Genomic DNA, 12344 nt, shown 5'->3' with positions numbered 1-12344 from the left:
TCTAGAAAAAGCAGAATACTGGAGAAGTCTCAGCTCCCTTGCTGCCGGTACTCAGTTACTACTACTGCAAGGAAAGATCTTTTTTTCTTCATTTTGCCTTTCAAAAACAAGGTACATCTCCTATTTGGAGACATGTCACATGCAAGAAAATATGGTATATTGCATGAATCCTACAGCCCTATTGTTAAAGATAAAACTTTTCTTTAGCCACCCAGGGAGTTCTATCAAGTAAGGGCCACTTGACTTGTTTTCAGTTTACTGGCTTTGAATGACCCCTGAACATTATTATATGCTTCTAGTCTACAGTAATATTTGAATAAGAAAATAACAATACAATATTAACTGGCACTTACTCAGTTCGTATTTCTGTATCATCATGACAGGAATGACACATGGCACTGAACCGAGAAACAAAAAAGTCATAGCGTCTGTGATAGGAAGGTGTGTCTTCCTCAATATTGGCAAATTTGACAAACTGAGGAAAGAAAAACAGTATTAGAAAAGTTTTGCAATACATTTTGTAGAAGAAAACTGTTTCAAAGCATTAATTACGAAAACATGATTTTTTTTTAATCCTCATCTTGTTTAACATTGAACAGAAAAAACAACCATGTTACTGTATGTTGAGTAATAATGTTTAAACATACTAGAGGGTCCCCTGCACTTCCCCAAAGATGCACCATGTGGCACAGGGCCACGCCTTGCCTGCTCCTGTGGCTGGGCTGCCCTGCTGTGGCAGAGACCCTCGGGGGAAGAGACATACTGGTACCCTCTTTAAGTTGCCGCCCCAATTATACTATTTCATGCAGACTTTGTGCTCAGAGGGAAGGGGAAACATTTCAAGGCAAATCTGTAAATGCTGGATTTCATTTTGCTTTCTTCTTTAGTTTATGTATTGGCCTCCTTGCTTTTGGCCTTTCCTTTGCAACTGATGGCTGGAAAACTTTTTTTTAGAAAAGGAAACAGGTTCTTATGAAATCTCAGTTCCAACTGGTAGGGATCTAAACAAGCACATCAAATATTAAAAGACTCACCATAGCCAGTTTTTCAAGCAACTGACACTATACTTATCTTAAAAAGAAAAAATAAGTTTTACTTCAAAAGTTGTTCCATTTAGAGCTACAGTACATTATTTCAAAGTGATCTTACAAGTAACTGCATGAAGTACAACCCAAGTGCAAGTGAGAGCTTCTGAAATCTGAACGTTCAAAATAATGCTTACGGCCTCAAACAGGAGCTCATTTCTAGAGGAAGAAATTTCTCAGAAATTTCTACTGTCTAGTCATGCTTCCAGGAGAGGGAGCAGTAGGAGCGTTCAGCCTGTAGCCACCATCTCTTCCCCTGCTCCTCCAGGTCTTACCAAGACTGGGGTGATCCCTCGTCCAGGGAAGGCATAGGCAGCAGCAGGGGGAAGAGGGGAGAAGAGTGAGGTGTGGTGGGGGGGAAGAAGAGAGGAAGGGAGGGGAAAGGAGTCTTTTACTGCCACTCAACTCCCAGACTGATCCACTGGAGGGGTGTGGCGTGAGGTTGCTGGGCAAAGCTTCCAGGGCATTTCCTAGGCCAGGCAAGTCCATGGGGAAGCATAGGGAGCACTACCCTAAAGAAAGTTTTCCTAGCCGGAGCTTTCCTCACACAGCTGGGTGGTGCACACAGCATTTAAAGTCCGCAGAGCCAGGAACTAGGGCAGGAGAAGCTCGCCGGGGGAGGGGGCTGCAGGAAGACGAGGAGACACCACCCAAGCAGAAGCGGTGAGAAATGCAAGGAGTGCCCAGGTACGAAACAGGGGTCCGGACAGTCTCCCAAAATCAGGGGGTGGCACACGCAGCTAGGCAAGGCCTTAAATGTCTATACACCAATGCTCATAGTATGGGGAATAAACAGGAGGAACTCACCCTCGGAATAGCCAGTTCAGACCCAGACATAACAGGGCTTACAGTAATGTGGTGGGATTCATCCCACAACTGGGCAGTTAGAATTAGGAGCTATAGGCTTTACAGGCAGGACAGAAAAGGAAGGTAAGGTGGGGGAGTGGCGCTCTATGTCAAGGAGCAATACACATCCTCTGCCAGCAGAATGGGGTCAGAGGAGGGGCAAGCTGAAGTGCTCAGGGTCAAGATACAAGGGGGCCGTGGGGAGAGGGAACCAGCGGTGGGGGTCTACTACAGACCAAGGGCAGGAGCTGGACCAGGAATTTTCGGGCCAGCTTGCAGAGGCACTTAAGGCGAGGGATATAGTTGTCATGAGTGATTTAAATTACCCGGACATCTGCTGGGAGGAACAGTCAGCCAGGTCGGACCGTTCCAGGGGTTCCTGGCCAAGATACAGGCCCTCCACTTAATTCAGGAGGTGCACAGTCCCACCAGAGGAAATGCACTGTTGGACCACAGGAAGCTGCTCTTTCTGCCTGGGACGGCACTAGGCACAGCTTGCACCTGGAAGATTGGTGGTGCTGCTGGCCCCAGCCAGCAACACCAGCCTCCTGTCATCCAGCAGGCAGATCGGGGCCTGCCCACACCCCCAGGAGGACTGTGGGGGCTGTGCTGCACTGCTCCCAGGGGTGTGGGCCCCTGATCTGCCTGCCACATGACTGAAGGCTGGTGCTGCTGCCTGGGGCCAGCGGCAAAGCCCAGGGCAAGTCAGCTCAAATGGGGAAGCACCCCTGCTGATTGCCCCGGGCCCCACACCTCCTCAGGCCGGCTCTGGTACAGGGCCCTGGGATCGGGGTGGGTCCCCACGTGAGCCCATTTGCCCCGGGCCCCGCCGCTGGTCCCAGGTGGGAGAACCAGCCTCCTGTGATCTGGCAGGCATATCAGGGGCCCACACCCCCCCAGGACCAGTCTGGCACAGTCCCTTCAGCCCTCCCCGGGGTGTGGGCGAGCTCCAATCCGCCTGCCAGATGGCAGGAGACTAGTGATGCCGGCTTGGGCCAGTGGCAGCACCAATCTTCCCCGTGCTGGGTGTGGGCTGCGGCCAGCGGCACACCAGACACCAGGTGCGGACTAGTCTAGGAGCGAAACGTCACAACAGCAAAACAGTTTTGACAAAATGAAACGGAACAGCGCTTTTGAAATGAAATGAAACTCAAAATGAAACACTGGTCTGTTGAAACGCTGAAGCGGAACGGTGCTGTTTTGCACAGCCCTACTGTTCACCTGCTTCTTGTTCAATCTCTGCAGCTTGAACTAACCTGCAAAGATTGTATCGATTCAGCCTTCAGCTTTTTGACTATCTGTACGTAGCCACTGAATGCATGCCTATAGTTTCTACAAGGAAAGCAGTGATTCTCCTACTAGAAAATGTAATGCCTCTACAAAGCCTATGCATGTTACACTTAAATATCTGTGAAATTCATCTAATAAATACCAAATACCAACAGCCATTTAACTGCCTTTTACTGTTTTCCCCCAACTAAACTGTATACCAAATAAAGGCATCTCCTAATGTTTGGTGCTGTTTACTGTTTACTCTGTGTGCACTGTAAGCAAAATTTCTATAGTGCCACTTGATTTGCACAAAATTCTTGGGCATTATAATATAAGCCCAAAACTCCACACAATTTAATACCAAATGTTAAAAGGTATCTGCAACTTTCAAAGAATAAACTACCAAATGCACTAGTTGGCTCGTTTAATAGTTCAAATAGAATGTTTTTATCCTTTTCAATACTGTCTTCCAATTAAGTACAAACTATCCTCATTGGCCATAAAAATCAATTATGCTACAAAAATCCAGAGAACTTGACCTAAATTAACATTTGGATGCATTATTTCAGATGCTAATTGCATAAGTCCTTCACTAGAAGTCACTGAAGAAGCCTAAGAAGTAGCTGAAACCACAAATCAGTATACTGCCAAAATTATTAGTTTCAAAAGCACTGGAAGACTAAAAGCACTAATCAGAGTAAAAAAAAGAAGAAAGAGAAAGAAAGGAAGAGATCCTGAGGCTACATTCACTATGTGAAACTTGGGCACTGTATCTGACAAAAATTAGTAACTTTCTGGCATCTCAAAATGTCCAAGCAAGCCAAGCCTGTTGACAGATGTACGATGCTTTTTCATGGTAATCAACGGGATCCGGGTTTTCTATTTGCTGTGGCAAAACGCAGATTATCTCCTTTAAAAGGAGAAAAACATGAATTCTCTCTTTTAAACCTGGGAAACCACAGGTTTTCCCTTGCAGGCTGACACAGTTCCAGCTTGCAAGGAGCTTCTTGGGGCTGGGGGAGGAGTGGGACGCAGAGGGCGCCATGTGTATGTGCAACTGCACACATGCATGTGGCAACCAGGCAGTGTGATGGTGAGGAGCTCCCACAGCTTGCTCCAGGTAAGTCTATGAGGGTGGGGGGGGGTGCCCACAGGTAACATGGCTGGGGGGTGGGGAGAGGCATGTGATGCCTAGATTTCTGTAGTCACAATAGGGTGGAGGAGTCAGCAGCATGGTCAGACCAGCTCCAACAAGAGCTCCCTCCATGGCCCAGAGGGTGGGGTCGGGGCATGGGAAGGAGCACCACGCCACCAAAGTGATGCACCCCCTGCCCGTCTGGTAGCAGTGGGGTGCACAACTCCACACCACTGCTGCACCTCATCTTGGCAGCAATGGTGGTGCAGTCCTCCTCCCTGTACCAGGTCCTCCCAGCTGGGCTGTGGAGACAGCTCCTGCCTGCAACCTTTCCAGCCAAGCTGCAGCCCTGCACCTCACTACGGGCACAGCAATTATATATAGAAGCATGTGCCACCCTGCCAGTGGCCCCACCCCAATCTGCATGCATTGCCTATATCCACTGCCCACCGCCTTCCTCACACACTGGGGGTCTGAGGGCTGGGGGCAGCAGGTCACTGTGAAGGGCAATGGCATATTAGGGCTCCTCAGCACCACAAAGCAGTGGGGGGCAGGGGGCACAGCTGCTGCTGGATCCACATCTTGGTGAGTGAAGGGAGCAAGAGGAGCCGATACATCCATCTGTCTGTCTGTGTACATATAGATACACCCCATGGAATTATGCACAGAAAAATTCAAAATTATGCACAGGAAAGTATGTGTGCACACCACAATTTTTCACCCCCCTCCCCCACTTGGTACACAGCCCCCAATGTCAGCAGCTCTGTGGCAGCAAGCAGGAAGCCCTCAGGACACTCGTGGCCATGGCAGGCAGAGCCCTTGGTGGTGCACACCTCTGGGCGAGTCCCAGGGCCTGCACAGGCTGGCGCAGAGTTGATCTGGCCTGCTGGCACACACCATTGGACCACACTGGGTTCACTCTGTGTCAGCATGTGGGAATTGTGCCACTGGAGGTAGGAGCCATCCGCCATCGGGCCAGGCAGGTACCGCCAGGTGAGGCTTCCAGCACCCCAGCAGGAAGCTGCATTTGAAGGAAAGCAGGAGCCCTCCTGGCCCAATGGTGCGCAACTCTGTGCCTCCATGTGCTGCTTGCCACCTGACTCAATGGTGCATGGCTCCTGGTCCACACGCCATTCTGCTGAGCCAAGCCAGCCTTCCACATGGGGTTTCCAGCTCTCCAACAGGAAGCCACACCTGGAGGCATAGAGTTGTGCACCATCAGGCCAAGCAGTAAGCAGCACATGGAGGCATGGAATCACATGTCATCAGGACAAGTGGACTCCATGCCTCCACATTCATCTCCCCGCTGGAGGGATGGAAGCCTCATGGGTAGGCATCGAACCAGCCAGACCAACTCAGTGGCGTGCAGCCCATACCCAACCACAAACTACACACTCATCCCCGCCCCCCGTGCCCAACCACAACTCCACACCCACCACCCCCCGCTCCTGCAGGCAGGAGCTCTCCTCCCCACTTACCCAGCTGTCCAGTTGCACAGGTCTATGCCTTCACACCATGGAGGTGGAGGCACAGAGCCTGCCATGGTTAAATTATGCAATTATGTGTGGTCATGCCTTTTATGTGCAAAATTGCACGTGTGCATAATTACATAATTCCCCAGGGTGTGTACGCAAAGAGAGAGAAGTATCAATATATATTGATATACATTTTAATGATCTCTCTCCCCCTCCATATATACATACATCTACGCTTACATGTAGAAAGATCATTAAATGAAATGCCACTCTATATCAGTATCTCTATAGCGATATATCTTTCTCTCCTTCTCTATATAGTGGCGCTTCCTTTTAATAACAGGGAAATGCAGATTTTGGGGATTTTAAACAGAGAATTAAACACAAAAACCAGGATCCCTGGTAATCAAACAATTAGAGACATTTAGCTTTAAGGCTGAATTTATTATTATGGCAGCCTGATATAACTGGAAGACCAGGGGCACTTGTGTCAAATCTGCAGCAGCCATAACCCCACTATCCAAGGAAAGAAGCAAATTTTACATTGGAATGGAATAAGTACACTTCCAGTCTTACTTTCGTCTTCTCTTCTGACTTCCACAGAAGATGTTTTGTTTCCAGAAATCTCATCACCATCCTATTATTTTAGCTGCTGCTACATTTAGTATATTTCCTACAACTATATTTTCAGCCACCACTGAAAAAAATGGCTTTAGAACTTGTGGTACAGTATGACATCGCAGACAAGTCTATCACAACTGTTCTTCCTAAAGGCAGAATATACCATGGGTGTTAGCTTCGAAACAGTTAAACCACCATGTCTGCTGCCACCCATTTGTCTGAAGGAGAACAAGATACAAATCAGAGTTTTCGCCAAACGCTATTTTGTAGTTCATTACCCAAGACTATAATTTAGAAAAAAGAAAATCTTCCAAAACAGTTTTTAAACATCTACTGTTCAATTGTTTTATGTCTTTTTTTCATGCTATTAATTACCGAGCAATGCAATTGGTTCATCTAAAATGTCATTTTCAAGACAGGAACATAATTAATATTCTACCATTCAATGAGCCATGAAGTTCAGGAAAGAAAATGTTACAGTGATGCTACTAATTTAAGTGTTCAAGTCTATATTTGTCCAGGTATTTAACAAAATTGAAAGGAAAGTTTAGTATACCAACAATTCAGTTATAAGAAAATTCAAATTTTACAAAAAAAGAAGAAGAAAAAAAAAAAGACTTAACAGCTTTTTCATTTAGAATATAAAAAAAAAGGTCCAGGTTCTAGCTCAAACAGATAATGGAGCATCACCTTAAGACAAATGAGCCACTGCACTACAGTTTGTTTCTAGTCTTTCAGAGAACATCTTCAAAGTCCAATTTTGTTTTATCTCATTAATATTATATTCATTAAAGACCATATGCAAAATGGTTCAATGTGACTACAGATTTGTGCCTGACCACTACTGCACATAAAAGTTTGAGATACAGAATACAATATTCCAGTCTGATGGATTGTGACTCTCTGGGGCTCGAGCAATTATAAAAGGATTGAGTATGGAGCTTTAGGAATAAAATCTGAAATATATGAAACATTAATGAGACTGAAACAAGAGTTTAAATAAAATATTATTAAAGATATTTCTAACAAGAAATGTTATTTAGAGAACAGAAGAACTGCAGTAGTAAGAAACAAACCAACGTGTAAAATGAAGCTGAAATTAGACCAGGATACAGAGTCCATGATATTTAAAATTTTTTGCTTGGGACATTTGATCTCATCAGGGAAACTTAGATCAGCATCTCACCCAAAGATCATTTATACAGAAGGTACCACCAACTCATGAATTTCCTAGATTTTATATTACTACTCATTTATATGTAGAAGCAGATTAAATGCATATTTTAAACCAAGTATTTGTAGGATCAGATTGCCATCAGCTCACAAGAGAGTTGATTGGGACAATACAAGTCTAAATTTTTCTACAAGCAGAATCAAAGAATACTACTCCATTCAAAAGGGTACTGTCCAGGTTAGGAATTTTTGAAGTTTGTGCATTCAGGTTGTTCAGGAGTGTTATTTTTTATTCAAAAATCACTGAATTTCAGTGATAAACTAAGTAAGCCCTGTAATTTGCATATCTAACGCACACATTTGTAAGGCATTTTAAGATTTGCTTCAAGATGTAAAGTCCTACTTGCTACTGAAGTTGTGACAAATCCATTACAAAGCTGTGGTGCCTGCACAAGGACACGTCTACATAGTTTTTGCATTGATTTAATAATACTGAGGATTAAATCCTTGCAAACCTCTACCTGGGTTATTGGCGCTGCAGAAAAATTGTTTATTAGTGTAACTTTGACGCATTTCTAAACTAGCAACATTAAAATGGCACAAAAACTGTGTAGGTCATCTCGGAGAAAAGCAGGAGAATGCTATATACAAAGGGTTAGCAGACTTCAAGGAGCAGCAGGTTAAAATAACACAACTAAGCCTAAAGGGAAATTCAGTGGCAAAAGAAGCAACGGTTGCAGTAAGAGGGCACATAAGAGAGCAGGGAAGGCTGGAGTGGCATTAGGTAGTGTTGCTACTACATTGCCCTCCATCACCCCAGAATTCCTCCTGACATCCTGGTTCTGTGGGCAGGACACAAAAACCGCGTGGCATGCTGGATCTGGCCTGCAGGCCAGAGGCCGCCAACCCCTGCTCTATACATAAGACACTGGGCTGAATCAAGAGAGCTAGGCTGTGTTCTGAGGTATACACAGGGGCATGTATGTGATCACATATAAATAATTTAATCCCCATACTTCAGTCTTTCCAGATGGGAAAACAAGGATAATAAAGTCAGCAGGGTATTGTCTGACCAAAATGAATTGATGGTCCTTAGAGGAATGATACTAAATCAGTATAATAACACTGCGCTAGGCTAAAAGGAATAGGTAACTTTTGACGCCAGTTGGACTTGCTTTAAAGAATGACAATTTGGAAAGTCTGAAAAAAAGCACTAACAAAAATCATTCTACGGAGCATAAACTAAAAAAAAAAAAAAAAGTTTAACAAGTTTTTTGGTTTTTTGTTTTTTTTTTTTAAGTAATTTTACTTTTAGAATAATGCTGAGTTGGGATTTGATTTTAAAAATATTTTTATGAGTTCACTAGGTCACTTTTCTACAGCCAACAAGTCACTTACCCTTTCAGTCTTTTGTGTTAGTGCCTTTTGAAAATAAAGGTACTGTATTTCATTACCGTGAAACTGGATCACGTAAGAAAACATGATATCTGCAAACGCGAAGGAGTTCTCATAACCTATACCTAATAAAGCATTAATGAGGTGCTATATATACATATCCCTAACCAAGCAGGGGCAAAAAGGGATTAACCTTTCATTTAAATTTAAGTGCCCAAAGTGAAAAGCGGCTGCAGAGAAAGCTTCAGGCGTCAAACCAAAATCTCTGAAGCTAAAATGTAGCTATTCCTGTCTGAAATGATTAGTATGTTTATTCAAATAAGAAATAAGATGAGTTTTTTTCCCCCCTCATTCAACATGGAGAAAGAGCCCATTTTAGATTCAACTACACGTTAAGGGTGTGGAGGAACGGGCAGCTGAGTTTATCTTGTGAAACACGTTTGCACACTTCACAATCCTAACAAAGTGTGGCACCGCTGAAAGGATGCCAAGGCACCCCCGGGTGTTGTGGCACCCTGCAGGAGAATCTCTGGTCTAGCAACTTCATGCTCAGCGAGCAAGGCCATTAAGCAAAAGAGCTGCACTCTGGGATTCTAGATGCATCTTTTGCAAGCACTGTGAAAGTTCACATACTCATGACCTGGCAGCTGCATTTTCAAGATCGTACAGAGTATGCTCTGTCCAGGAGCTTATAGGGGCTGAGTGGGTCTTGTCTTCAATTGCTCCTGCCAGCAGCCAAAGGACTGTGCCACCTGTCACAGGAATGAAAGCAAGGAAACTGTGCTCTCCCAGCTGGGGCCCAGACAGCCATGAGAAGGAAGAGGAGGAACTAGGTATGTTTGGTATGTGGAGGGGCAGAATACGTGCAGCAGGGATGGGAGAATGAGAAAGCACAGAAAAAGAGAGCTGGACAAGCAGGTCTCCAACCATTAAGAAGAACACATTTAAACATATCTAGAATCAAACAGAGTCTACAATTTACACTCTTCTATGGGGAATGAACTGCCATGAAACACTAACAGAGTGTCTAAAAGTTCTCCTTTCTAGTGATCTGTCCAAACAACCTACCTGCTACTCTTAGTCCATTTACTGAAGTGGCAGAGCTTAAGCTTAAGGTATTGTAGACCTTAAGCTCTGAACAGTGCTAATGATCAAGGTAGGGGAAGATGGGACCAATATGACTTCACAGAATGGATTTAGATCACAGACTCAATATGACCCTGCAGTGTGATGCAGTTGCACAAAAGGCAAATACAGTTTTGGGCTACATCACCTGAAGCATTAGGCGCAAGACACAGGAGGTGATCGTGCCTCTCCTCAGGCCTGGTTAGGCCATATCTAGAGTACCGTGTGCAGTTTGGGGCTCCACATTTTAAAAAGGACATGGAGAAGTTAGAGAAGATCTGGAGGCAGGTGACAAAAAGTGATAAAAGGTCTTGGAAGACAAGTCATATGAGAAGAGGTTGAAGTAACAGGGATATTCGGTTTACAGAAAAAGTGCTTAAGAGGTAACATAAGAACAGGCTTCAAATATCTGAAGAGCTACCATAAAAGAAAAGGAAAACCTTTTTCTCTTTTGCTACAGAGAGTAGGATGTAGACCAAAGGCTTAAAGTGGCAACAAAATAGATTTAGATTGGATATCAGGAAGAATTAAAAACACTTCTTCACTGTTAGAACAGCAAGGCAGTGGACCAGATTGCCTAGAGAAGGTGTGGGCTCAGCATCACTGGAGGTATTCAGGAACAGGCTGGCCAGTCACTGGTCAGGGACGCTCTAGGTATAGCTATGTCTATGCTACGCTACGTGCATTTCCTATATTTCTGGGCTTTGCTGGTTGCTGCAAGGGGCCAAGAGGGATTTTTTCCCCTCTTGCAGCTACATGCATCAGGGTTTTTTTTCCCAAGCTTTTCTCAGAGGTGCTGGGTGCCAGCTGCAGCCATGACTGGGGATATTGGCTGGGGTGTGCCAGTGCTCCTGCTGGGACTTCAACCTGAAGGTTCCTGGCGAGAGGGTCTTGCCCCTCATCTTAGGATCAGAACAATTGCCATGTTTGGGGTCAGACTGGTACACAGACTTTGGCTCCCTCTATAGGGGGGGGCATGGACCTCTTCCATGGGTCTCTCAAGTGTATTTTGACAACCCTTACAGCAGCAGGACACTGGCTGCTGTGGCCCCCTGCTTTAACTGTGGCAGAGTAGGGTGTTATGTCTGGTGTTGTTTTAGGGTTGACCATGTAATTTTGCTAAGAGATTAGACGATGGATTTGTATAGGATACCTTGCATAGGGATGATCCTGCCTGTCCATGATTCTACAATTCCTTGATTTTTCAAGGACTTTTTTTTTTTAAAACTAGAAAGTTACTTCCAAAGCATCTAAAACATTAGGTTTGCACTCAAAAGTTAAGACATTCCAGGTTTAATGTTGTATCCTTGTGCACATGCATCATGATGTTGTCTAGTTATGTGATTATTTTATTTCTCTCACCTCTACCTCATGGAATGAATGGATTATTAAATTTTTTTATCCCCTACTTGTTCTGTCAAATTAGTGTAATTGCATGATGGTTTGACAGTGCACATGCAAAAAAAGGTTGCAAGTAAGGCTGTACAAGCAACATTAATTTTGCATCCTCCAACTTCTAAACACTCTTTACAGTCTTAATAGTCTTTAACAGTTTATTTTCGTACATGCACATTTTAGCTCTTCTGATAATTATGGACGTACTTATTAAATATTTAACTATTGCTTCGGTGCCATAAAACTGCCATTTTTACTTTCTTTAAATTTCAGAAGGTCAATTAATACTCTGTTAGAACTGCTTTTCAGCTCACTTAAAAAAAAAAAAAAAAAAGATTGTTCAGCTGTAAACCAAATATTACGTTTCTGCAATATCACTGTAGTTAGTCTGGTGACGAACAAGATATAGAGGTTGAATGTTTCACAAGACAACTGGGAATGAACTGTTTTACATTTAAAGTATTAATTCAAATTGCCGTATAACAAATACAGCATCTCCTCCCTAAAATTACTTTAAGCCTTGAAAGAATGCTAAAGATATACAGGTAAATCTGTTGGTTTCTTCTGAAATACAGTTTTTAATTTATTTACATTTCAGTTTTTTTCTTCTTAATTAGCTCAGAAAAAAGGTAAACTCTGCAGACACTATAATTGAAACCCATTAGGCCTAGCTTAATAGATCACAGACGAAAACTTTGCGTGTTTAAGATAGCAGGGTTGCAATGCTGATGTAGCCATGATGTTTCCAGGGAATGCCCAAGAGCCAAAGCTTTTTTCTTTTATCTTTTATTAGACCAACTATAAAAGTTGGGAGAGCTGTTG

At 43.9% G+C, this 12344-nt stretch overlaps 1 protein-coding gene across 5 annotated transcripts in view; it reads right to left on the bottom strand.

Moving 5' to 3' along the window:
* Window positions 1–12344, bottom strand: part of EFR3A (EFR3 homolog A) — a 143532-nt gene that overhangs the window by 69257 nt on the left and 61931 nt on the right. For all 5 annotated transcript variants that reach the window (XM_090040665.1, XM_090040661.1, XM_090040662.1 and 2 more), the window contains one exon: window positions 354–475. In XM_090040665.1, coding sequence (XP_089896791.1) covers window positions 354–475 — 122 coding nt within the window. The remainder of the gene's footprint in view (window positions 1–353; window positions 476–12344) is intronic.

This window comes from Crocodylus siamensis, chromosome 3 (assembly GCF_052110815.1).
Source record: "Crocodylus siamensis isolate JL-2025a chromosome 3, ASM5211081v1, whole genome shotgun sequence".
Classification (NCBI taxonomy): Eukaryota; Metazoa; Chordata; order Crocodylia; family Crocodylidae; genus Crocodylus; species Crocodylus siamensis.
This window is presented reverse-complemented; position numbering and strand designations above follow the sequence as displayed.